Source organism: Carcharhinus amblyrhynchos, chromosome 8 (assembly GCF_965287045.1).
Source record: "Carcharhinus amblyrhynchos chromosome 8, sCarAmb.v2.hapA, whole genome shotgun sequence".
Taxonomy (NCBI): Eukaryota; Metazoa; Chordata; class Chondrichthyes; order Carcharhiniformes; family Carcharhinidae; genus Carcharhinus; species Carcharhinus amblyrhynchos.
Genome location: NC_137331.1, coordinates 82,162,009 through 82,189,660, shown reverse-complemented (window position 1 = coordinate 82,189,660; position 27,652 = coordinate 82,162,009). Strand labels below are relative to the sequence as shown.

Below are 27,652 nucleotides of genomic sequence, written 5' to 3'. Positions count from 1 at the left end.
GGATGGGGCATGCAGGCTAAAAATACAATGGAATGGGGTGAGGTAGATCCTTGGGTGGGTTACTCCAGGTGTAACATTGTGAGGCAAAAAGAGAAGTCATTGCTGGGGAGACTCTGGATAGGCAAGAGTGAAACTAAGTAAGGATAATTGGATGGTCAACTTTAAGAAAGACATATGAAAACAGAATGCACAATCAACTCAAGTGTCCCTGATCTGCATGAAAATACCATTTGAACACCATGCTTTGGAATTCTCTACTACAGAGGGCTGTGGCAGCTCAATCATTGAACATAGAACATAGAACATAGAACATTACAGCGCAGAACAGGCCCTTCGGCCCATGATGTTGCGCTGACCAGTTAAAAAACAATGACCCTCTAACCTAAACCAATCCCTTTTCATCCATAAACCTATCCACAGATCTCTTAAACGCCCCCAAACTAGGCGCATTTACAACTGCAGCAGGCAGGGCATTCCAATCCCTCACCACCCTCTGGGTAAAGAACCTACCCCTGACATCCATCCTATAACTACCCCCCCTTAATTTAAAGCCATGCCCCCTCGTGCTAGCTTTCTCCATCCGAGGAAAAAGGCTATCACTATCCACCCTATCTAAACCTCTAATCGTCTTATATGTTTCAATAAGATCCCCTCTTAGCTGCCTTCTTTCTAGCGAAAACAACCCCAAATCCCTCAGTCTCTCCTCATAGGACCTCCCCTCCATACCAGGCAACATCCTGGTAAACCTCCTCTGCACCCTCTCCAAAGCCTCCACATCCTTCCTATAATGTGGGGACCAGAACTGCACACAATACTCCAAGTGCGGCCGCACCAGAGTTGTGTACAGTTGCAACATGACGCTGCGACTCCTAAATTCAATCCCCCTACCAATAAATGCCAAGACACCGTATGCCTTCTTAACAACCTTGTCTACTTGATTCCCAACTTTCAGGGATCTATGTACACATACACCTAGATCCCTCTGTTCATCCACGCTATTCAGAGTCCTCCCGTTAGCCCTATCTGACACATCTGTTATTCCTACCAAAGTGAATTACCTCACACTTCTCCGCATTAAACTCCATCCGCCACCTCTTGGCCCAGCTCTGCAACCTGTCTAAGTCTCCCTGCAAACTATGACACCCTTCCTCACAATCTACCACACCACCGACTTTGGTGTCATCAGCAAATTTACTAATCCACCCAACTATACCCTCATCCAGATCATTTATAAAAATTACAAACAGCCACGGCCCCAAAACAGATCCCTGAGGCACACCACTCGTAACTGAACTCCACGACGAGTATTTACCATCAACCACCACCCTCTGTCTCCTATCTGCTAGCCAATTCCTGATCCAATTTCCTAGATTACCCTCAATCCCATACATCTGCATTTTCTGCAGAAGCCTACCATGGTGAACCTTATCAAATGCCTTACTAAAATCCATATATACCACGTCAACTGCCTTACCCCCATCCACCTCTTTGGTCACTTTCTCAAAAAACTCAATAAGGTTAGTAAGGCACGACCTACCCGCTACAAAACCATGCTGACTATCTCCAATCAATTCATTACTCTCCAAATAACTATAAATCCTATCCCTAATAATTTTTTCTAAAACCTTGCCCACAACAGAAGTAAGACTCACCGGTCTATAATTCCCGGGGAAGTCTCTGTTCCCCTTCTTAAACAATGGGACAACATTCGCTATCCTCCAATCTTCCGGCACTATACCTGAGACCAACGACGACCTGAAGATCAGAGCCAGAGGCTCTGCAATCACCTCTCTTGCCTCCCAGAGAATCCTAGGGTAAATCCCGTCTGGACCAGGGGACTTATCTATTTTCAAACCCTCAAGAATATCCAGCACATCCCACTTATCAACTGCAATACTGTCTAGTTTACACCCCTGCAACCCAGTGTTCTCCTCAGCTACATTCATGTCCCCCTGCGTGAACACCGAAGAGAAATATTGAGCTTGTTCAAGTCAGAATCGATATGTTTCTGGATGACAATGACAGTAAGGGATATGTTGTTAGAGTGGACAAGTGGTGTTGTGGTAGATGATCAGCCAAGATGTATGAAGGGCCTACTCCTGGTCCTGTGTTCCTATGTGGTGATTTGCAGCACCTGATACCACGACCATATCACTCCACAATCAGAATGGAAAATTAGTTTCAAAATGAATTCCATACAATGTCATGTTAATTACATGAAATCTTTCCATGCAGAAGTCTTAATTTCACATTTTAATTTAAAAGCTGTGGTAAAGTTAAGGGCATCAAAATATTAAATAATTTAGGCAGATAAAGTATAGTGAAATTATTAATTCAAAGTACACTAGGCAGGCAGGGCCAGAGGGCATAAATGGAAAGTATCAAAAATTAAATAGAGAAAAACAAAAGAATTCTTATTCATATTCATGATGCTTGAATGATCTGCCACATGAGATAATACAGGCCAAAACTATTGGGTTGTTCCAAATACAATAAAATACACTGGTCATGGGAGATTTAGGCCAAGAATTTCACTCCGAGGTTGGGTCCACAGATACAGGGGAATTCCCAACTCTGCAAACACAAATTTAAAATCAGTAACCTACATACTAGTTTTGGTCTGGGGAAAGAGGTGGGTGGCTGGTATATGTGGTGGAGAGGACAAGGGGGAGGTGCAGGCCCACCTTGAGACTCCTGCATTGTGCCCAAAGTTTAAAAATAAAGACATCACTCCAGCCCATACGTGGCCCATCCTTGCCGATCCACGCCACCTCATGCCCCTGTGAACACACTCACATCCTCCCTGGCAGTCTATGTACCTCCTCCCTCTCAACCCTGTCACTCTTTATAGTCCCTATGCCAACTTATCCTCCTCCGCCCATCTATGACTCCTGATAGCCCCCATACAAACTTATGCCCTTTCATCTGCCCCCATAACCTTTTATAGTACAAGTGCCAACTTAATGCCAACTCATGCCAACTCTTTGCCCTAACACCTACAACGGCAGCTCACCTAGTATCCACCATAGGCAGAATTCAGGACCCACGCATGTATTAAATAAATAAGGTACTAGAAAATGAAGTTCTGAGCGTCTATTGCAAACTTGACTATATTGAAAAAGCCCTCTCATTCAAAAAAAACCCATTTACTACATTTACATTCCTTCAACTGCATAAAGAACAAAGAACAGTACAGCATTGGGACAGGCCCTTCGGCCCACCAAGCCTGCTCCAATCACATTGTCCTATCTAGATCAACTGCCTGTATCCCTCTATACCCTGTCTATGTGTCCATCCAGATAAGTCTTAAATGTTGCTAACGTTTCTGCCTCAACCATCTCATTCTGGGCCCCCAACACAGCACCCCCCCACCGTCCCTTTTATAAAAAACTTTCCCTGTGCATCTCTATTGAACCTTTTCCCCCTTACCTTGAACTTGTGTCCCCTTGTAATTGTCATTTCTGCCCCGGGAAAAAGCTTCCAACTGTTCACCCTATCTATATCTCTCATAATTTTATAAACTTCTATCACGTTGCCTCTCAGCTTCCGTCTTTCCAGAGGGAACAATCCCAATGTCTCTTCAAAGCTAATACCTTCCATCCCAGGCAGCATCCATGTAAACCTTTTCTGGATTCCCTCCAAAGCCTCCACATTCTTCTGGTAATATGGTGACCAGAATTGGACACGGTATTCCAAATGTGGCCTAACCAATGTTTTACATAACTGTAACATAATTTGCCAAGTTTTATACTTGATGCCCTGTCCGATGAAGGCAAGCATGCCATTTGCTTTCTTCACTACCTTTTCCACTTGTGCTGCCACTTTTAAGCATCTGTGGACCTGTACTCCTAGATCTCTCTCTGTATCCATGCTCCTGATAGTCCTGACATTTATTTTACAGCTCCCACCTGAACTGCATCTATCAAAATGCATCACCTCGCATTTGTCCGGATTAAATTCCATTTCTCTGCCCAATTTTCCAGCCTCTCTACATCCTGCTGTATTCTGACAATCTTCATCATTATCCACAACTCCAACAACCTTAGTATCACCTGCAAACTTGCGAATCAGACAAGCTATGTTTTCTTCCAAGCCATTTATAAATATTGCAAACAACAGAGGTCCCAGCACTGATCCTTGTGGAACACCACTGCAAGGCTAAGGGGTGAATGAGACCAGCTGAGTTGTTCCAGCAAAGAGCAGGCATGGATAGGATGGTCTCCTTCTGTGTTGTAATCATTCCATAATTCTCTGCAGTACTTTCCCTAACTGTGATTCTTAAGTAATTGCATAATTAGTAGGCTGTAAAAATTATTAGGTAGCAGATGATACTTCCAAAACCGTTCTTCAACTTCAAAGGCTTAAGAAGCACACAATACCTGAACTCAATTAGTGGGGAAACTCAGTGAAGTGGGATACCTGGCAGACCTAGGCTCCACCTAAACTGCAGATTCCCAGCAAAAAATCAGCTGAAGGTCAAACACTTTAGTCCAATATGTTCTATTTTTAAAAGAAACAACTTAAAGTATGCAAGTTTGAATAACTTAAAGTGTATAATTTGTCTGTTGCACAGTTAAATATACTGTGGCATGGATGGTTTATAAAAAAATTAACCATCTCCGTCACTTGCCTTTTAATTCCACAAAGCCTGTTTCTGTTAATTATTTAACATAGATCTTTGATGGATTACATCTCATTACAGATAACAAAGACACCAATGTCAAACTCCTATTTATTGACTATAGCTCAGCCTTTGACATCATTATTCCCACGAAACTCATCTCCAAGCTCCGTGGCCTTTGCTTCGGCTCCTCCCTCTTTGACTGGATCCTGAACTTCCTAAGTCACAGAACACAATCAGTAAGAATAGGCAACAACACCTCCTCCATGATCATTCTCAACACTGATGCCCCACAAGGCTGTGTTCTCAGCCCCCTACTATACTCCTTATACACCTATGAATGTGTGGCCAAATTCCCTTCCAATTCGATTTTCAAGTTTTCTGATGATACCACCATGGTGGGTCAGATCTCAAGCAATGATGAGACAGAGTGCGGGAATAAGATAGAGAATCTGGTGAACTTGTGCGGCAACAATAATCTCTCCCTCAATGTCAACAAAACGATGGAGATTGGCATCAACTTCAGGAAGTGTAAAGGAGAACATGCCCCTGTCTACATCAATGGGGAAAGAGTAGAAAGGGTTGAGAGCTTCAACTTTTTAGGTGATCAGATCACCAACAACCTGTCCTGATGCCCCCATGTCAACATTGTAGTTACGAAAGCCACCAACGCCGCTACCTTCTCAGAAGACTAAGGAAATTTGGCATGTTAGCTACGACTCTCGCCAACTTTTACAGATGCACCAAAGAAAGCACTCCTTCTGGCTGCATCACAGCTTGGTATGGCATCTGCTCTGCCCAAGACCACAAAGAACTACAAAAAGTTGTGAATGTAGTCCAATCCATCACACAATCCAGTCTCCCATCCATTGACTCTGTCTACACTTCCCACTGCCTCAGCAAAGCAACCAGCATAATAAAGTCCCCATACACCCTGGATATTCTCTCTTCCACCTTCTTCTGTTGGGAAAAAGAAACAAAAGTCTGAGATCATGGACAAGTCGACACAAGAACAGCTTCTTCCCTGCTGCTGTTAGACATTTGAATGACCTTAGATTAAGCAGATCTTTTTCTACATCCTAGCTATGACTGTAACACTACATTCTGCACTCTCTCGTTTCTTTCTCTATGAACAGTATGCTTTGTCAGTATAGCACACAAGAAACAATACATTTCACTATGTATTAATACATGTGACAATAATAAATCAAATCAAATGAAATCTGGCTTATTCACACTCTGTAAAAGGCCTTGCCAAAAACAAGATGTAATTTTCACTGCTAATATTCTGACAAGACAACCAGGTGTACATACTGATAGTAGAGAAAATGCTAGTTTATAATTCTCAGACGCTATTTCCCTGGGTTGAAATGGTTGCTACGAGAGGACACAGATTTAAGGTGTGGGGAGGCAAGTACAGAAGTGATGTTAGGGGTGAGTTTTTCACTCAGAGGGTGGTGAGTGAATGGAATCGGCTGCTGTCAGCGGTGGTGGAGGCGAACTTGCTGGGGTCTTTTAAAAGACTTCTGGATGAGTATATGGGATTTAGTGGGATTGGGGGTTATAGATAGGTCTATGGATTGGTAGGTGTTGATGTGATTGGCGCAACTCGTGGGCCGAAGGGCCTGTTTGTGCTGTAGTGTTCTATGTTCTATATACATATTGAACAAATGTAAAAATACAGGCATAATAATATTCAGACAACAGCTTGAAAAGCAATTTCAACATGACTGATGGATTAACGGTTTTGATTAATAATAGAATGAAGCTCTGAGAAATGCCATCAGAGAGAAGAGTTTCTCTCCCCCAGCTTAGATAAATGATAGAACTGGAAGTCTGTTTGCTCCCGTTTTCCCCATTCTGTTAACTGCTGCCCTGAACATGCATTAGTCTGTGACCCATAAGTAGGCTGCATTTGTAAATGTCAAATCTCTTGTTGTTAATGACTGTTTCAACTTGCAGATGTTTCCAGTAGGTTACGCTGATATTAATCATGTGAACATTACCTTTTGCCTTTTCATTCATCTTGAAGCTGCGAAAGATTCTTGGATATTCACTTCACACAATTTCAGTCAGCCAGCCAACCAGTCAAACCCTACCTGGTCACTTATTAAATACTGATCCAGATGTTCCTTTTGTCATTGTGTTCAAAGTAGAGTGCAAAGCAGTTTAAATGCAACCCCAGATAACTACAGAAAAGAAAATACTGGAGCTCTCCATAGAACAACATTTATAAGGTTCTTAATTACCTTATTAAGAGTGACACTTTATGAAGTAAATAGGCAAAGCAGCAAGTAAATATCTTCTTTATGTTCTTTTGAATTTCCAAGTTTGAAAGATTTATCATTCAGGTTAATGAACTCAAATCTACCATCACTTAAGGCCCACTCTTGCTGTAATGCCTGCAACCTAAAATGAGACCTATTATTCAGAGACCATGAATAGTAGCTCCACTTGTTCATTAGTTGCTGCACCAAGTGATCCTGCTAATTCAATTTTACCTCATTATTTCATTAAGAATATTCACCACCACTAAATCCACTGCCCAACCCCAATCACTTCCTGAGCATTTAACAACCAGGAAACCAGCAAAACGCATTGACAATTTTCTTCTCCTTTATTGAAACTCAATTGGAATTTATTTTTCTTGAAATATGAATGATGTCTTAATAATGCCATTACTCGGGTTATTTTCTTGTTGCCATGTCTGCAGCACTGTCAAAATTTCAATAGATTTTTGTTTCTCCCAATCATACAACATAATTTGACCAATATTCTGGGCGGCATGGACAAGTTGGGCCAAAGAGCTTGTTTCCATGCTGTAAATCTCTATAACTCTATATATTTTTTTCATTCTTTCACCATGAGCAAGGCCAACATTTATTGCCCATCCCAATTTCCCTTGAGCAAGTGGCGGCAAGTTCCTTCATGAATCACCAGTGTCTGTAGTGTAAGTACATCCACAGTGCTATTAGGCAGGGAGTTCCAGGATTTTGACCCAGTGGCCATGAAGGAACAGCGATATAGCTGCAAGTCAGGATGGTAAATGGCTTGCAGCAGAGCATGCAGGTGGTGGTGTTGCATGCATCTGCTGCCCTTATCCTTCCAGGTGGTAGACATCATAGGTTTGGAAGTTGCTATTGAAGGAGCCTTGGCGAGTTGCTACAGCACATCTTGTTGCTGGTACACAATGTTGTCACTATGCTTTGGTGGTGGAATGAATGGATGTTGAAGGTGCAAATCAAGTGGGCTGCTTTTGGGCAGTGTCGAACTTCCATAGTGCTGTTGGAGCTGCACTCATTCAGGCAAATGTAAATTATTCCACCATACCTCCTGACTTTTGTCTTATAGATGGTGGATAAGCTTTGGGGGTCAAGAGGTGCATTACTCTCTGCAGAACTCCCTGCGAATGCCATACATAGTCAAATGAGGCCTTAATGTCAAGATCAGTTATTTTCACCTCACCTCAAGTTCAGTTCTTTTGTCTAGCTTTGAACTAAGGCTGTATTGAGGTCAGAAGCTGAGTGACTGGTGGAACTGTGTGCATGTAATACTGAGTAAGTGCCACTTGATAGTGTTGTTGTCTGCACTTTCCATCACTTTGCTGATGATTGATTGCAGATTGATAGATCTGTAATTGGCAGGTTGGATTTGTCCCACCTTTTGTGGACAGGACATAGCAGGGCAATTTTCCACATTTCTGGATAGATGCCAGTGTTTTAAGTCTACTGAAGCAGCTTAGTTAAAGACACAGTAAGTTATGGAACACAAGACCTCAGTACTATTGTTGGAATATTGTCAGGGCCCACAGCCTTTGCAGTATTCAATGTCTTCAACAGTTTTTTTGATGTCACATGGAGTGAATCAAATTGGCTTAAGACTTGACATCTGTGAAGCTGTGGACCTCAGGAGGAGGCTGAGATGGATAATCATTTCTGGCTGAAGATTATTGCAGATGCTTCATCGGTTGGTTGTGGGATGGCTTAGCTCTGTTCATTGCATTCTGTTTTCGCTATTTGGCATGCAAGTAGTCCTGTTTTGTAGCTTCACCAGGCTGACACTTTGGGGTGAATTCATTGTCCCACCTGTCATAGGAATTGGAGTGGATGAGGGGCAGACCATGGAATGATCTGTTGATCTCAGGTGGGATTTTCTGGATTTGGGGCACGTGAGGCTGGAAAATCCCCCTCTCATTTTTAGGTTTTGCCTACTGCTGCTCCTGGCATGCCCTCCTGCACTCTACATTGATTGGAATGCGAGTCTTTACAGATAATCAAGTCTTAAAGGTACAGACAATATGAGTGGAGAGAGCGTTAAGCAGAAGTTAAAGAGACGTGTATCGTCTCCAGCCAGGACAGTTAGTAAGATTTTGCAAGCCCAGGCAAGTCGCGGAGGTTACAGATAGTGTGACATGAACCCAAGATCCCATTTGAGACCGTCATGTGTGTGGAACTTGGCTATCAGTCTATGCTAAGCGATTCTGCATTGTCATGTGTCGTGAAGGCTGCTTTGGAGAACGCTTACCTGAAGATCAGAGGCCAAATGCCCATGACTGCTGAAGTGTTCCCCAACAGGAAGAGAACACTCTTGCCTGATGATTGTCAAGTGGTGTTCATTCATCCATTGTCGTAGCATCTGCTTGGTCTCCCCAATGTACCATACCTCAGGACATCCCTTCCTGCAGCGTATCAGATAGACAACATTGGCCAAGTTGCAAGTGTACATACTGTGTACCTGGTGGTTGGTGTTCTCACTTGAGATGATGGCATCCGTGTCGATGATCTGGCATGTATTGCTGTGGCAGGGCTGTGTGGTGTTGTGGTCACTGTTCTCCTTAAGGCTGGATAGTTTGTCGCGGGCAATGGTCTGTTTGAGGTTGTGCAGCTGTTTGAAGGCAAGAAGTGGGGGTGTGGGGATGGCCTTGGCGAGATGTTCTTCTTCATCAATGACATGTTGAAGGCTCTGGAGAAGATGTTGTAGCTTCTCCACTCCGGGGAAGTACTGAATGACAAAGGGTACTTGTCTGCTGTATTCCGTGTTTGTCTTCTGAGGAGGTCGGTACGGTTTTTTGACTGTGGCGTGTCAGAACTGTCGATTGATGTGTTGAGTGCCATGTCCTGTTCTTATGAGGGCATCTTTCAGCGTCTGGAGATGTCTATTTTGATCCTTCTCATCTGAGCAGATCTTGTGTATATGGAGGGCTTGTCCATAGGGGATGGTTTTAATGTGTTTAGGGTGGAAGCTGGATAAGTGGAGCATCGTGAGGTTATCTGTGGGCTTGTGGTACAGTGAAATGCTGAGGTGACAGTCCTCAGTGCAGACTCGATGGGCTGAATGGCCTCCTTTTGCATTGTAGGGATTCTATGAGCTAAAGCATGAGCGGAGCAGCAATCCAACGATGATTGTTAGAACTCCAAGAATTCCATGTTCTGCCCCAAATCCCTCCTAGCCTATCCTGATTACAGCAGCATGATGCCACCAGGATGGAAGAATTTCAGAGCGAAGGTCTTATATTTGTTGGAGTAAGGAATAAAAAGGCGAGTGGCTCAGTTGCTAATTGCTCTGCCCAGTATGACACTCAGCCTCATGAACCAGAGGTATCACGTTTTGGTGGCTGAACTATAGTGAGTTAGCTGATCTCACTTTTAAAATTTCTGGCCTTAATTGTTATCCAATGACTAATATTTGGTTAGACCTATTTAGTAAGCATAGGATTGACTTCAGCTAACCTACTGCTCATGGATCACCTGCAGAAACAGTGGCCTAGAAATCACTACTGCCACACATATTGTCAGATAGCAAATGGATCTGGATATTCAAAATAGTAGGTGGCCTGAAATAAATAAAACAAAGCATAAATTATTTAAGTAACAGTCTTACGTTTGTTTTAAGATCTTTTATGACATGGGCCTAGCTCTGCAATTCATAGCGCTAACAATTTGGAAAATTCCTTCAGCAGTGTGTTCAAAGAGTTCAACACCGATCCTTGCGGCACTCCACTAATCACCAACTGTCAACCAGAATAAGTCTGTGCACCCTAACCTTTTGCAGCAACCTTTTGTGAGGCACCTTATCAAACGCCTTCTGGAAATCTAAAAACACCACATCCACCGGTTCCCCTCTGTCTACTGCAGGTGCCTCACAAAAGGTTGCTGCAAAAGGTTAGGGTGCACAGACTTATTCTGGTTGACAGTTGGTGATTAGTGGAGTGCCGCAAGGATCGGTGTTGAACTCTTTGAACACACTGCTGAAGGAATTTTCCAAATTGTTAGCGCTATGAATTGCAGAGCTAGGCCCATGTCATAAAAGATCTTAAAACAAACGTAAGACTGTTACTTAAATAATTTATGCTTTGTTTTATTTATTTCAGGCCACCTACTATTTTGAATATCCAGATCCATTTGCTATCTGACAATATGTAGTAGATGTAATTATCTGGCTTTCTAAAATGCCTTCAATAAGGTAGCCCAGAAAAGATTATTGAATAAAATTAGAGCATACAGAGTTAGGGAGATGTAGCAGAATTAAAAGCTAGCTGCCTGCAAGACAGAAAACAGAGAGTTTGGCTAAACGGCAGGTATTCAGAGTGTAGGAAGTGGGGTCCTACAAGAAGAAATATAGGGACCCCTATTGTTCACAATTTATATTAATGATGTTGACGTTGGAATCAAAATCACAATTTCTTGATTTGCTGATGACGCCGTGTAGGGAAGGATAGTCAAAACTGAGGAGGAATGCGACAATTGACCAGAAAGTATTTCTAAGTTTGTCATGTGGGCATATAATTGACAAATGAGTTTCAACATAGAAGCTTTACACTTTGCTAAGGAACAAAGGAGATCACATATTAATCGGGAATTAAAAATCTAAATGGGGCGCAGAAGCAAAGGGATCTGGGTGTACAGATATACAAATGTCTGGAAGAGGCGACATGGGCCAATAAGGACATAACTATAGAAATTAAAAATTACAGTTTATTTCTGGTGGGATAGAGTTGAAAAGTGGAAAAGTTATGCTAAGTTTAACCTTGGTTGGACCACACTTTAAGCATCATGTATGGTTTTGGTGTCCGCATTATAGAAATAATATAAAGATGCTGGAGAAAACACTATGCTGCAACATTACACCTACCAGGACAGGATGAATAGGATGGATCTCTCTTCCCTTGAAACAAGAAAACTGAGGGCTAATCTTATTGAAGTCTATGAAATTCTGAAAGGTTTTGACAGAGTTGATAAAATGTGAATGTTTCCACTGGTGGGGAAGAGCAAAAACTAGAGTTGATGAATACAAAATAGTTACCAATAAATCAAAGAGGGAATTTAGAAGAAACCCATTTACCCATTGAATGGTGAGGATGTGAAACTCTTTACCATGGCAAATAGTTGAGGTGATTAATATAGATGCATTTAAAAGGAAGTTAGATAAGCATATGATGACAGAAGGGATTAGCTGCTTTGAGAAAAACCACAGGCCTTTATTAAAGCAAATCTAGATAAGTGCCAAGTCCGAGTTACAATGAAGGCAACTACAGAATATAGGTTTATTTATCTAACAAAGACCCTTAGTCTGAGAGAATTCATTTATAAAGAGATCTGGACATGGAAGTGATAACTGATACCCACAAACCTCGGCACAAGCTAGGATGTTGAGGATAACTTGTAACAATAATAAATTAGGTCAATTAGCATAGTCAAACTTTTTACATTGTTTGGAATTATTATTAAGAATGACATATATGTATTGTGATTGGTCTTTAACATTTGTATCATATGCATGATGTAACCCTAACCAGTAGTTGTGAGTGGATAGAGATAAGTCTTATACAAATGCAACCCTTTGATTCGTATGTATTTATAAGTTGTAATCAAATGTGGAAATATATTTATTTGTGTAAACCTGTATTTGGGACTTGCTAGGGTCCTTGCTACAGCTTGTATAATAAACAGCTGATTTAAAACTCTGAAAATTGGTCTGGCTACTTGAAGAAAACAATGAACAAGATAAATGATTGAATGCCAATAGCCCTGCAACAATGATACTGTGAGATGAGGAAGGGTAGCTGGAGGCTTGAAAGGAGCATAAATTCCAGGGTTGGCTGCTTAAGCCAAATTGCCTGTTTCTCTGCTATATATTCCATACAATTATGTTAATGAAAATTGTTGTTTGACAACATTTCTTGCTCTGTAACCAGAATCGACCTCTTCTTCAAGAGGTGGACTTTTTTTGTCCATGGGACAAGAGCATAGTTGGCAAGGCCAACCAGTGGTTGCCTATCCCTAAATGCCCTTGAAGAGTGCTGGTAAACTGCCTTCTTGAACTGCTGCTGAACTCTGGTATCAGGGTGCAATCAAATTTCAAGGCCACAAAGTTCAAATTCACACTTGAAGAAGAGTCATTTGGGGGTTAAACTCCATGTGATTCTACTCCAGCCAGCTAGCATTTTCGGAAAAGTTTGCGAGAAATTTGAATGCCAAATAATATAAGGGGGTTACTGTGAATGTACAAAATTGAGTCTGTGGAGCTTATCTTATCTTTAAATCCCTTTGACTTTAACGACAAACTGTACTCCTTACTTGATAGAGGCAAAATACTGAGGATACTGGAATCTGAAACTGAAACAGAAAATGCTAGAGAAACTTAGCAGTTCTGACAGCATCAGTGGAGACAGAATAGAGCCCAAGTTTCTTGTCTGAATGACCCTTCATCAGAGCTGAAAGCATTCACACATTCCGATCACTTAGTCGACTCTTTTAGCGCCTTTCTCATCACCATTTACATTTGCTTTGTCCAATTACAGCACCCTCTATCCACTATCTTCACAGTAAAAATGATCGTTACACATATTGGTACTAACAGTTGTAGGTTGGGAAAGAGATGAGGTCCTGAAGTGTGAATATAGAGAGTTAGGCAGAAGGCTAAAGTGCGGGACCTCGAAGGTAGTAATTTCAGGACTACTACCTGTTCCACATACTGCTGAGAGTAGGAATAGGAAGATTAGGCAGATGAATGCATGGGTTGAGAGCTGGGGCAGGGATTTAGACTTTTAGATCATTGAGATCTTTTTTGGGGAATGGGTGATCTGTTCAAGAGGGATGGGTTACGCTTGAACTGGAGGGGGACTAACATCCTGGCAAGGAGATTTGTTAGAGCCACTCGGGAGGGTTTAAACTAGTTTGGCAAGGGGGTGGAACCTAAAGCAGTAGGGAGACAGCAGGGAGACAGAAGAGAAGTTTGAAGACAGTACAGAAGTAAAAGAAAGCACATTAAAAGACAGTGTCAGTAAGCCCAGTACCAGACAAATCAGACAAAAGCAAGTTAGAAAGCAAGGGAAGTCCTGATTAAACTGCATTTATTTCAATGCAAGAGGCCTGATGGGCAAGGCAGATGAACTCAGGGCAAGGATGGGTACATGGGACTGAAACATAGCTAAGGGAGAGACAGGACTGGCAGCTCAATGTTCCAAGGTACAGATACCACACGAAAGATAGAACAGGAGGTAAGAGAGGAGGGGAGTTGCACTTTTGATTAGAAAAAACATCATGGCTGTACTGAGAGGGGATATATCCGAGCGTTCAGCCACTGAGTCTATGTGGGTAGAACTGAGAAATAAAAAGGGGGAAATCACTTTGATAGGGTTGTAGGCCTCCAAATAGTCGGCAAGAAATTGAGGAGCAAATATGTAAGGAGATTACAGATAGCTCCAAGAAAAATAGGGTGGTAATAGTCGGAGATTTTAACTTTCCCAACATTGAACTGGTACAGCCATAGTATTAGAGGGTTGGATGGAGAGAAACTTGTTGAGTGTATTCAGGAGGAATTTCTCATTCAGTATGTGGATGGCCTGACTAGAAAGGGGGCAAAACCTGACCTCCTCTTGGGGAATAAGGAAGGGCAAGTGACAGAAGTGTTAGTGGGGATCACTTTGGGACCGGTGACTATAATTCTATTGGTTTTAAGATAGCTAAGGAGAATGACTGGTGTGTCCCATACGTTAAAATTCTAAATTGGGGCAAGGCCAATTTTGATGGTATCAGGCAGGAACTTTCAAAAGTTAATTGGGGGAATCTGTGGGAAGGCAAAGGGACGCCTGGTAAGTGGGAGGCTTTTAAAAGTGTATTAACTAGGGTTCAGGATAAGGACATTCCTCTTCGAGTGAAGGGCAAGGCTGGTAGAAGCAGGGAACTCTGGTTGACTCGGGATATTGAGGCCCTAGTCAAGAAGAAGAAAGAGGCACATGACATGCATAGGCAGCTGGGATCAAGTGAATCCCTTTAAGAGTATAGGGGTGTAGGAGTAGAGTTAAGAGAGAAGTCAGGAGGGCAAAAAGGGTACACGAGATTGTTCTGGCAAATAAGGCAAAGGAGAATCCAAAGAGCTTCTCCTATTACGTAAAGGGCAAAAGAGTAACAAGAGAGAGAGTTGGGCCTCTTAAGGATCAACAAGGTCATCTATGTGCTGATCCACAAGTTGAGATCCTAAATGAATATTTCTCATCCGTATTTACTGTTGAGAAAAGCATGGATGTTATGGAACTTAGGGAAATATATAGTGACGTCTTGAGGAGTGTACATATTACAGAGAAGCTTCTCCAGCACTTTCTGTTTTTGCTCCTTTTCTTAATGTTACATTGCAGTTCTGCTATCCAGTCTGCTGAATACAAACTGTATTAAAATATTCAAAAAATAAATAGATTGTATTTGATAATAATAGTTAAGGTAATATAATTACCAGGTAACTTGCAGATTTAGTAGCTTATATCCATGTTCCTTAGTAATCTCTTTCTGGTTTCCACTTAGGACTTATCCGCATTCATACCTTTCATATCTTTCATGATTTAAAAATAAATGTCAGGATTCTGTTTGTCTTTTGCTTACTGAGGTGAGTTATCTCAAATAACCATTCTTTCTGCCTCACTGATATAAAAACTTATTTATCTCAACCCTTTTTCAGCTTATATGTCTTCTGTCAGTACAGTGATCAAAACTGAATTAAATGCTACATGAGGTAGAAATTAATCTACATTCTATTGGACCAGATAGGGTCGATGCAAGAAGAATATTTCCAGTGGTGTGGGTGTCCAGAACCAGGGCTCACAATCTGAGACTACAGAATAGACCGTTTAGAACTCAGATGAAGAAAAATGTTTTCACCCAGAGAGTGATTGGCTTGTGGAATTCGCTATCACAAAAAGCAGTTGAGGGCAAAATAGAGCATATTTTCAAGAAGCAGTTAGATGTAGCACTTGGGGCAAAGGGGATCATAAGATATCAGGGAAGGCAGGATCAGGCTATTAAACTGGATGATCAACCATGATCACAATGGATGGTGGAGGAGACTTGAAGGGCAGAATGCCTCCTCCTGTTTCTATTTTCTATGTTTTAACACTTTTAATTTTTAATCACTTACTACATTTGGATTATATTGTTTTATTAAATCACTGTTAAGCTATATTGTTTTATTTATGATTGTTCTATTAAAATATATGAACATCAATCGACAGAGAACATAGAATGCAAAAAATGATAAGAGCACTGATCTTAAATTAAACCATATAGTCCCCTAACCAAACAGCACTCAGCCTAGATTTGATCACAGGTATTGAAGGGGATGCAAAATGGAGCTATAAACATTAAATATGTCAAACCAATACAGAGCAGCAATCAGCAAAGCAAATAGGATGTTGAACAATCAGAACAGTCGAATATATGGAGAAGAATAAAAAAGATGGTATCATTAAAAGTGGCATGAGTTTCTGGGCAGTCATAAGAACAACCTTGATGTTCACAATGAACTTTAGGGAAGAAAAGTTGCTGCCTGGACAGGAGTCCATGTGACTCCATTCCAATATCAATATGACTGACTCTTAATTGTCCTCTGAAGTGTCCATTAAACTGCTCAGTTGTAAAAACCACTACATAGAACAGGAATAAAATCTAATTAGGACAGAACAAGGCACATTCATCTCAGTCAACCCTGAAAAGTTGTCCTCATTAACATTTAGGACTGCTGCCAAAGTTTGGAGAGCTGTCCTATGGACTAATCTAGCAATAGTCTAGTATAAATATACCAATATCACAGACTCTTTTATTATAATCCATATGGAAGCACAGTGGCATTTAATTGGGAGGCAGTGGCATGTCAGTCCTGAACTTTGACTCTGGACTCTATGGTGTCATGGCTTCAGGTTATACATAGCTATTTACTATCAACTGCCCATCCTCAGCTAACAAATCAGTAGTCCTCCATTTTGAACATCACTTGCAGGAAGCACTGAGGGTGGCAAGAGCACAGAATATACCCTGGGTGGGGGATTCAATGTCCATTGTCAAGAATAGCTTGGTACTACCACCAATCATACAGCCAGCTGAGTTCTGGAGACATAGCTGGTAAAATGGATTTGAGGTAATTTGTGAAAGTCAGCATTAATAAGAAATGTTCTTTTATTACACCAATCTATCTTGAATCTGTTCATGATGGTTTTAGTAGGAGTGGTCACTAAACACTCCACGTAGAGATCAAGGACGCAATTTTTGCCAGAGAGATCAGAAACAGCTGGATTGTTTTGGTGCCTGGAACCTGCCTCCTTAACTGATTGAAGTCTCAATTTTCACAGCGGGGGAGACTTAAATTAATATGCCCATTTGCAATTCAGTGGGAGGAGTTATGGAAACATATCAGATGATCTGATTTAGACTCCCTATGGTAGCCATTATTGAGACTGCTGATAGTTCTAAGGGACACATCTGTTGACTGTGCTGAAGCCTTCCACATCATCAGAGGGAAATGAAATACAGCAGGAGAACCAAAAGCCTCACATTCTGCACAGGGCTGCTCCTTGCTTCATCGATGCCAACCTGGATATAATGTTGAAGGTCATGAGAAGGGAGGAGGTACCCTTAACAAATGGTGACAGGAATCATTCACTACATAATGCGGAGCATGGCTGGACTACTTCAACGCGTTCTTCCTGCCTCTGTCTACTGGTTCCCTGTTTTTGCACTATGTAAATGTTGATGCCTTAAACCAGATGTCTAGAACTCCTTTTATTACTGCCATGACAGAAAAGTCATATGAGATGCTGAAAGATGTGAAGGGATTCTCCAGGGTGAAGGGGGCAGATGTGCTTTCTCATTGGCACTAAGTGATTCAATATTTCAGATTATACCTTGCGGGTATTTCAGATTTCTATCAGCCTGGGTGAGAAAACCATGATGTGGAGTTGCCGGCGTTGGACTGGAGTGGGCACAGTAAGTAGCCTCACAACACCAGCTTAAAGTCCAACAGGTTTATTTGGTAGCACAAGCTTTCAGAGTGTTGTGCCTTCATCAGGTGAGAAAGATTCAGCTGAAACATTCATGGATCAGGAGATCCCTGATATTCATGGCATCTCCATGAACCCTTCATGACATGAAGCTGCCCGCCTAATGCATTGTGCAGCTGAGGCACCTCTTTCTTCTCTCCACCTCCATTTCCTCTTTTCTGATCTCACACCTCCAGCTCTTGCTACTCTCCTTAAGGCGGGGCATGTAGTAGTGCAATGGGCCACCACAATGACCGAGAATTTTCCAGGATGGCATCGGAGGGCAACATCCGACTGGCCCAGAAACCAGAATTATATCTTCAGAACCCCAATGTTGTGCTCAATGGTTGTCCTAGTGAGGAGGTGGTAGTGGTCACCTTGCCTCTGTGTAGGGCTTCCACAGAGAGGCGAGTAACCATGGATAGATGTTCCGGCCCTGCCAGTGGCAGGTATCATCGTGGATGGGAAGAGAAAATTTGGAAAGCAGCCATTTTGGTCACTTTCCAAATTTCCCATCCCATCCACAATGCCACTAGCAAAGCTAGAGTCCCCACCCTGTCATCAAAGAATACCTCTTATTGTAGTCAAAGCGCAGTTGAACTTTGAGGGAGTGGAACCCCTTCCTGTTGATGAATCTGATTGACTGGTGATTTGGTGCATTGATGGCCAAATGGATGTAACTGATGATGCCCTGTACTGGGGGAAATCCAGCAATGGCAGAGAAATCCAATGCCCTCTGTGTCTGTGAGACTGTATTGTTGTGAAATGAATGTACTGTCTAGCCAGTACTGTCTGGCAAAGAAAACTTCAAAAGATATGAGATGGGGTGCTCTGCTGCCATTTGCAACATGTCACTAAGGTCCACAGCTGATCCTTGGAAGGAGCTGGAATTGAATATGTACAACACCACAGTGACTTTGATGTATTGGTAGGAATTAGGAACCATTGCTCTGATCTGCAAGATCTTCAATGGTAGATCTGACATTTAAGGTTTGGCAGATAAGGCAAAAGAGAAGCCAAAGAGCTACTACAAATACATAAGGAGCAAAAGAGTAACTAGGGAGGGGATAGGGCCTCTCAAGGATCAACAAGATCATCTACGTGTGGATCCACAAGAGATGGGCGAGATCCTAAATGAATATCAGTATTTACTGTTGGGGAAGGCATGAATGTTAGGTAACAGAGAAGGAAGTGCTGGGAGTCTTAAAGCACATCAAGGTAGATAAATCCCCAGAGCCTGATGAATTTTATCCCAGGATACTGTGGGAGGCTAAGGAGAAAACTGTGGGTCTCCTAGCAAAAATATTTAAATCATCACCAGCCACAGGTGAGGTGCCTGAAGATTGGAGGGTGGCAAATGTTATGCTTTTGTTTAAGAAGGGCTGCAGGGAAAAGCCTGGAAACTACAGGCTGGTGAGTTTCATATCAATAGTGGGTGAGTTGTTTGAAGGTATTTTGAGAGACAGAATCTACAGGTATTTAGAGATGCAAGGACTGGTTGGGACCCATCAGCATAGCTTTGTGAATGGAAAATCGTGTCGTACAAATTTGATTGAACTTTTTGAAGGCGTAACCAAGAAGATGGATGAGGGCAGTGCAGTTGATGTCATCTACATGGAATTTAGCAAGGCCTTTGATCGCATGGTAGGTTGTTGCATTAGGTTAAATCTCATGGGATCTTGGGTGAGATATCTAAATGGACACAAAATTGGATTCTTGACAGAAGCCAGAGGGTGGTTGCAGAGGGTTGCTTTTCAAACTGGAGACCTGTGACCAGCAGTGTGCCTCAGGGTTCGGTGCTGGGTCCAGTGTTATTTGCCATTTATATTAACGATTTGGATGAGAATTTAAGAGGCATGGTTAGTAAGTTTGCAGATTACACTAAGATTGGTAGCACAATGGACAGTGAAGAAGGTTATCTTGGATTGCAACAGGATCTTGATCAATTGGACCAGTGGGCTGACGAATGGCAGATGGAGTTTAATTTAGATAAATGCGAAGTGATGCACTTTGGTTGATCGAACCTGGGCAGGACTTACTCGGTTAATGGTATGGCACTGGGGGGGTTATAGAACAAAGAGATCTAGGTTCATAGTTCCTTGAAAATGGAGTCATAGGTGGACAGAGTGGTGAAGAAGGCATTCGGCATGCTTGGTTTCATTGGTTAGAGCATTGAATACAGAGGTGGGATGGCTTGTTGAAGTTGCACAAGACATTGGTAAGGCCACACTTGGAATACTGTGTGCCGTCTGGTCACCCTATTATAGAAAGAATATTATTAAACTAGAAAGTGTGCAGAAAAGATTTACTAGGATTCTACTGGGACTTGATGGTTTGAGTTATAAGGAGAGGCTGGATAGACTGGGACGTTTTTCCCTCGAGTGTAGGAGGCTTAGGGTGATCTTATAGAGGTCTATAAAATAATGAGGGACACAGATCAGCCAGATAGTCAATATCTTTTCCCAAAGGTAGAGAAGTCTAAAATTAGAGGGCATAGGTTTAAGATAAGAGGGGAGAGATACAAAAGTGTCCAGAGGGGCAATTTTTCCAGTGGTGAGTGTCTGGAACAAACTGCCAAAGGCAGTGGTAGAGGTGGGTACAATTTTGTCTTTTAAAAAGCGTTTTGACAATTACATGGGTAAGATGGGTATAGAGCGATATGGGCCAAACCTGGGCAATTGGGACTAGCTTGCTGGTTAAAAAAAGGGGCGGCATGCACAAGTTGGGTCGGAGGGCCTGTTTCCATGTTGCAAATCTCTATAACTCTATCCTTCTCATCGCTCTTTCCTCTTCCAAACCCTTCTGTTACTTGGGGTTGAAATATTCCTGCAAAGGGTGTTGTTTTTCCATGGTGCCATCTCCAAAATCTGACAGTCATGGTCTGAAAGCTTCAGCTTTTCTTTCGAAATGGATTGAATTGATTTATTAGTGTGACAGATTTGGGATATAGTATTATTTCTAACAAGCTATATGGAAAAAACATACCAGATTGTTGCCTACTCATTGGCAGTCTTGCTCCCTGCTCTTCTGCCCTCACAATGATGGAGGGCAATGGCGTTGTTCAATACCCATGTGCTGAGTGCCCACTCTCCCTGCCATCTGTGCAGCACCAAGAACATCCCCTACCAAATGTCAAGTTCCACTTTACCCTCGTAGCAAGTTGTGAAAGAGTACAGGCATCAATAAAAAAATCTGCTTGGTTTCACCACTCTTATGGGGCCAGGGGAATTCCCCAGGTGGAGTCATAACTAGCTGACCATTTTATACCCTTCAGCTGGCAGCAACAGATAATGCAAGAAAAACATGCTGCCCCTTCAAAATTCAAACCTCCCCCTCTAATAAGCTCTTAATGAGTTGTTGGAAGTGCTTTATTTGGTCCCAAGCAGAAGATGGGTGGGCTCCTACAAATTCCTGCAACTCCCCATCCAACTGCATTGTGGCTGCATGTATGGCCACCAGACTGCAGCGATTTCAGAAGGCCCATCTGAAAGAGTAATGGGGGCCAGACCATAAACGCTGGCCTTGTTGAACAAATATGTTTTAAAGCAGAGATGCACACAACTGACATTTGTTTCTCTTGTGAATTTATTGTATGATCTGGCACATTTTGTATTTATGTTTTATATTTCAATCGTCAGCATTCCTGCCAGAAAGCTTTGCATGGCAGGAGTATAGGTTGTGTTTGAGGTCACCTACCCTTGTGGCTTTCTGTCCCTTACAATTAGTGGAACAAACCAAAGGAGGCATGTGCCAGGATTCCCCAGTGCTCTTCTGCTTGCTTAGGGAGTGCTGAAAACATTACCCCACTTATTACACAGTGTTTCAAGCCACATGCATTGAGGATCCATATACTTCTACGGACAGTAGTATTACTGGTAGAGCTTTGTTCGTTCCTCACTGTGCAGCATTAGTCAACAAATGGCTTTGAGGCAAAGAAGGCTTGTATGGTAGATTTATTAAATATAATTAGTGAAGTAACCAGACAATCCCACTTATTAAACATCAACTTCAGCATTGATCAAAACCTGTAAATTCTGTACAACTCACCAAGTGGTACTATACTGACAGAAATACCCCAGAGCTGTTTATGCTTTTATATCTGTACGATATTTCTAACCAGCTTTAGGGAGTGCAGCATATCTATTACATTTGAAGAGGTACAGTAATCACTTCTGTTCGTTCACATCAATGCACTTAAAGAGCTCTTCTAATGTTCAAAGGATGATTTGAGAAAGGTAAGCTCTTGTAATGAACTTGATAACGTAAAATCACTTTTGTTAAGTGAATGCAGCAACTTTGGTCGAATGCTTTATGGGAAAGCAAACTGAAACGAGATTATGGGATGCTTTTGGTTAAATGACACACTTTTATGCAGACACCATAGAACAACAGGCCAGAAGGCAATTGATGGGCCTACCCTTCCTAGGAATGGCAATCAGCATTGGATTGCCACTCTGTGCCCAATTCCTTACACAAATCCTTTTCCCAGCCTGTCTCACCTGACCTTTTGACTCAGGCTGGGTGAGATCCAAGCAGTGCATGTACTTGCAGCCCAGTATCAAAGCACAGGGGAGTTCAAGCGAAGAGACCATGCCCTCTTTTTTAAGGCACCAGCTGTCATAAACCAGGTAAATTTAATGATCCATTGAAATTGATAGACCGGAGAGAAGATAGGTATTGAAGGTAAGAAGATAGGGTTGTTGGAGGAATGGGAGGTTGAGCAGGGGAAGGAGAGATTGGAGGTTTAGGAATAGATTGGAAGTTGGGGTTGCGATCAAAGGTTGGGTGTTCAGATTGGAAATTGGCAGGTGAAAATGGAGATAGAGAGTGGGGTAGAGTTGTTGGGGTCAGGGTAGAGGTCGGAGGAGAAATCAGAGATCAGTTGTCCAGAAGTGCAAACTTCCCCTTGGCAACTGCTCTTTGAAAATTCCACCTGTGAGCTTCTGAGAGGGGTTCCCAGTGACATCTTTGGGGTCCCTCGTAATCCAACGCCGAAGAGCTTAGATTCCCCGGCCTGATGTCTTTAATGAAAATCTACTATTCCCGAACACCAAGTTTCTGCCAGATTGATTTTTGATAGGTCCACAAAATGGCCACAACTTTATCAAAATGTTTAAGTTTGGGACCCAATGATAGGACACAATTTCACCTACCAATGAGGCGCTAACATTGGGCAGAGAGATGTCAAGGCAGGTCTTCTTAAAAGAATTGATGGCCATTTTGGAAAAATTGCACAAATTTTCAAAATGATATTTTTGAGGTTAGGAAGTGCATTCATGCTCCATCAGGCTTGTTGCCAATTTTTCTGTGTCCCCCACAACGTCCCATCCAGGATTACTCACTTCCTTTAGAAAAATACATCTGGAGACCTGCCCGCAACCCATAACCACCACCCCCCAAAATTATGCACCATCTGTCAGTATTCAGAGAACATTGCCAGCTTTCTAATCTCATTCAAATGAGGTCTTACCAAGAAAATGATCAGACTGTTTGCTAGTGCCATCAAATGAGCAGTCTAAGCGCATCATGCACCTCGCTATCGGTCAGAATCTGATCCTCTGGAAACTATATAACAACTAGAGATGCTAAACCATCCTATAATACATCTTTTGCAAAGTGACTGCTCAAAAATATTCATGCATCCAATGTTAAAATGGAAGATTTATTTCCGAGCTGCCCTGCTGTGCAGAACAATATAATCACAGCTGCTTCCAGTTAATGTGACTGAGAATTGGGCTGACTCGCCAAAGCTCTCAGCATGAAATATGATCGGTACAAAATGTTCGATTAGACAAAATTTACAGCTATTAAAAAACAGACCTATTTAACATACTTAACTCAGTGTCTTTTTTTTGAAGAAAGTTAATATATAGCAGCAGGGCCATAAACTGATAGAATATTCAACACAGTTCATCATGTCTGCAGCACAGATCCAAAACACTCCACAGACTGATTTAGTAGTAGAAGGGCATAAAGATGACATTACAAAATATCTGAAAAGTTGAAGGTGTAATGTTACAAAAATGTACTAGTCACCTTGAGCTAATCTGCTTTGAAGTCTGAGGTAGACTTGCCTCAAGAGAATTGCCTGCAATGGCTTCTCTTCCTGTTCCTGCAATGGTACCTCTGGCGTCCCTCAGTGATGCATCCTTGGCTTCCTCCTATTCTCATCTGAGCTCGAGAAAACACAGCGTAATTTCTAAATATATATTGATGATGCCCACTTTGACCTGACCTCCACCTTTTTCAGCCCCTCCACTATTTATAAACAGCCAGACTGCTTGTCCAACAACCAGTGCTGGAGGAGCAGAAATTTCCTCTGACTCAATATTGGTCTTTAGTTCCTATCATAATTCTGTTTCCTAGCCACCAATTACTGTCACTCTCTCTGGCAACTGCCTGAATTTGAACCAGGCTGTTTGCAACCTTGAATGTTATATCAGAACCCAAGATGAGCTTCCTACCACACATCTGCACCATCACTAAGAGTGCCTATTTCAAGTTCCCAACTCTATTCTTTCCACAGCAAGACCTGCTACTGCTGAAGCCCTCATCCACATCTTTGTTACCTCTATATTTGCCTATTTTTATCTGTCCTCCTAGAGGCTATCCTCCTCTAACTTGAGGTAATTTGAGGTAACCTCTGCTACCCATGTCCTTCCCACACCAAGTCTTGTCCAACTTGGCTGGTCTACAGTGGCTCCCTAGTTAAACCATGCCTCAATATTAAAATTCTTCTGCTTGTTTATAATCTTTTCATGGCTTCACCCCTCCCTATCTCTGTGATCTCCTTCAATCCTACAACTGAACCCCACCACATGTTGAGATATTCTGCACTGTCAATTCAGGATTCTTCAACATTCCCAATTTTCATCGCTCTGCCATTGGTGGCTGTGACTCAGCTGCCAAGACACTGAACGCTGGAATTCTCTCTCTAAATCTTTGCGTCTCTCTTCTTTAAGACAGTCCTTAAAACCTCCATCATTGACCAAGCATCTGATCATTTGGCCGAATATTTCTTGTGTGGTTCAGTGTCAAATTTTGTATGATAATGCTCCTGTAAAGCACCTTATTACATTTCCTCAAGTTAAAGAAGCCATATAAATGCAATTTGTTGCTGTCTTTCAGTGCCGTTTATACAATTATTGGCAATTAACAGCAATCAGGTGAAAAGAAACCAACCTTATTATTCGTGTCAGTTACTGTGTATCCTCCATATCTGATACATGATTTTCATTCTGAAAGTAATGGAAAAAACAGGATTCATTAGACAAAAAGAAGGAAAATAATCAGAGAAGGCAATAGGGGAAGCCAAATTATTTAAAGAGTGTTCCATCACATCTCTTTTGTGATCAATTAAAACAAATACCACAGTTATGCTAATTTTCTCATTGTTATTTAAACATTTTGTATCTATAACCAGAGAAGTGACTGGGAGGAAAAGCAAAAGCTGACAGTGAGAATTGAACTAACACTGACATGTGAAATGACAACATTTGGAAGTATTCTGATAAATAGTTGTTCCTATTGCTTTGACGATCAGATTTCAATTGCTTGTGGTGCATTTTTCTATCTGGCATTTTTCTGTCTTTGAGTCAGGCACAAGTGATACAATGACATTTTGAAAATGCCAAGTGCATTACCAACGTTATCACAGCAGGTGTTTATAAACAGAGGAAAACATTTTCCTAACAATTCTGCTGTATAATGACTGCATCTCTGCAAATGTTCATTCATCTCTCGTTCTTCACTATATTAACAATTGCTATCTGCCGGAATTCTGCAGCATAAATCTGTTTTAACTGTGGGGCTTGCAGCAAGGCTTAGTTCAGCTGAAGTTCCATTCCCAATGTCATTAAATTAATCCCTTATCTACAACTATTCTTTATAAATATATTGTCCATTCTTTAATACACACAGTTTCCAGAATTGTGAATGATGCAAAATATTAACTTCCAAAAATGGTAGTTTTAGAGTACATTCAGAATTCTACACGTGTACAGAGCTCAGAACAATAGTGCACCAGGTTAGTTGGTTTAATATGCTCTGCACTAATACTGCATCTATTGATTTCATACCAGTGCTGTGTGCAGTGTAGTGTTCAGTCATTATAACTCTCTCCTGCCTGTTTACATCAATTTCTTATTAGAGAAAGGGGACCTCTGTGCCTGTAAACTTAAAAACATTCACTGAGTTCCTCTCCCTGTGGTAGAACATCTAATGCCAAAAGCAATCCAGCAGATCAGTATTTTAAAGATTGATTCTTAAGTTTAAAAGGTTGGCTTCATTTTGCCTCAGTTCTACTTTTCTAGGTGGTTTCCAGATCTAATAAAACACTTTTTTTTTCTTTTTATTTAAGGCTGGGTGAAGAGGTTGTGCCAGAAACCTGCTGCTGAGGCTCCCTTACTTATTATTTTGTAGAAGAGACAATCTAGGAAATTATAGGTCTGTGAGCCTTACGTCAGTGATGGGGAAATTATTGGAGAAGATTCTTAGGGATAGGAAGTATTCACATCTGGAAGAGAATAGGCTTATTTGCGGTAGGCAACATGGTTTTGTGAAGGGGAGATCGTGTCTCACGAACTTGATTTCTTTGAGGAAGTGACAAAACAAAATGACCAGACCAGGGCTGGGCAGTGGATGCTGTATACATGGACTTTAGTAAAGCCTTCAATAAGGTTCCTCATGGCAAGCTGATACAGAAGGTGAAGCTATATGGGATCTGAGGTGAGTTGGCAAGATAGTTACAAAACTGACTCGGGCGTAGAAAGCAGAGAGTAGCAGTGGAAGGGTCCTTTTCTACCTGGAGGTTTGTGACAAGTGGTGTTCCACAAGGATCAGTGCTGGGGCTTTTGTTGTTTGTAATATATATAAATGATTTGGAGGAAAATATAGGTGACCTGATTAGCAAATTTGCAGATGAAACAAAAATTGGGGGAGTAGTAGGTATTGATGAAGATTGCCAGAGGATACAGCAGGATATAAATTGGTTGGAGACTTGGGCTCAAAGATGGCAGATGGAAGTTAACCCAGACAAATGTGAGGTGATGCGATTTGGAAGGTCAACTGCAGAAGGAAAGTTTACAGTAAGTGGTAGAGCTTTCAGAAATATTAGCATACAGAGGGATCTAGGCATGCAGATCCACTGTAATCTGAAGATAGCAACTCAGGTGGGCAAGGTGGTCAAGAAGGTGTATGGCATGCTGGCCTTCATTGGTTGGTGCATTGAGTATAGGAATTGGAAAATCATGTCGCAGCTGTATAAGACTTTGGTTAGGCTGCATTTGGAGCATTGTGTACAATTCTGGTTGGAAGAATGTTAATGCATTGGAAAGGGTGCAGAAGAGATTTACCAGGCTGCTGCCTGGTTTGGAGAATATGGACTATGAAGAAAGGTTGAACAAACTTGGATTGTTTTCAATGGAGCATCAGAGGATAAGGGGAGACCTGATAGAAGTTTACAACATTATGACAGGCTTGGGTAAAATGGATAGTCAGAGTATTTTTCCTAGGGTTGATGGGTCAATTATTCGGGGGCACAGGTTGAAAGTGAGAGGGGGAAAACTTAGAAAAGATGTAAGGGGCAAGTTTTTCAGTCAGAGGGTGGTGAATGCCTGGAACTACAGGAGAAGGTGGTGGAAGCAGATTCTATAGCAACTTTCAAGAGGCATCCGGACAGATATATAGGAGTAGGCAGGGAACAGAGGGATATGGGCCATGTGGAGGCA

General features: G+C 41.8%; 1 protein-coding gene across 4 annotated transcripts in view; it reads right to left on the bottom strand.

Moving 5' to 3' along the window:
* The window catches only part of ralylb (RALY RNA binding protein like b), an 876,105-nt gene that overhangs the window by 49,696 nt on the left and 798,757 nt on the right, over nucleotides 1-27,652 (bottom strand). For all 4 annotated transcript variants that reach the window (XR_013887728.1, XM_080194340.1, XM_080194342.1 and 1 more), the window contains one exon: nucleotides 25,107-25,162. Coding sequence is in view for 3 of the 4 variants with exons in the window: in XM_080194340.1 (XP_080050466.1) it covers nucleotides 25,124-25,162 (39 nt within the window). In the remaining variant the exon portion in view is untranslated. The remainder of the gene's footprint in view (nucleotides 1-25,106; nucleotides 25,163-27,652) is intronic.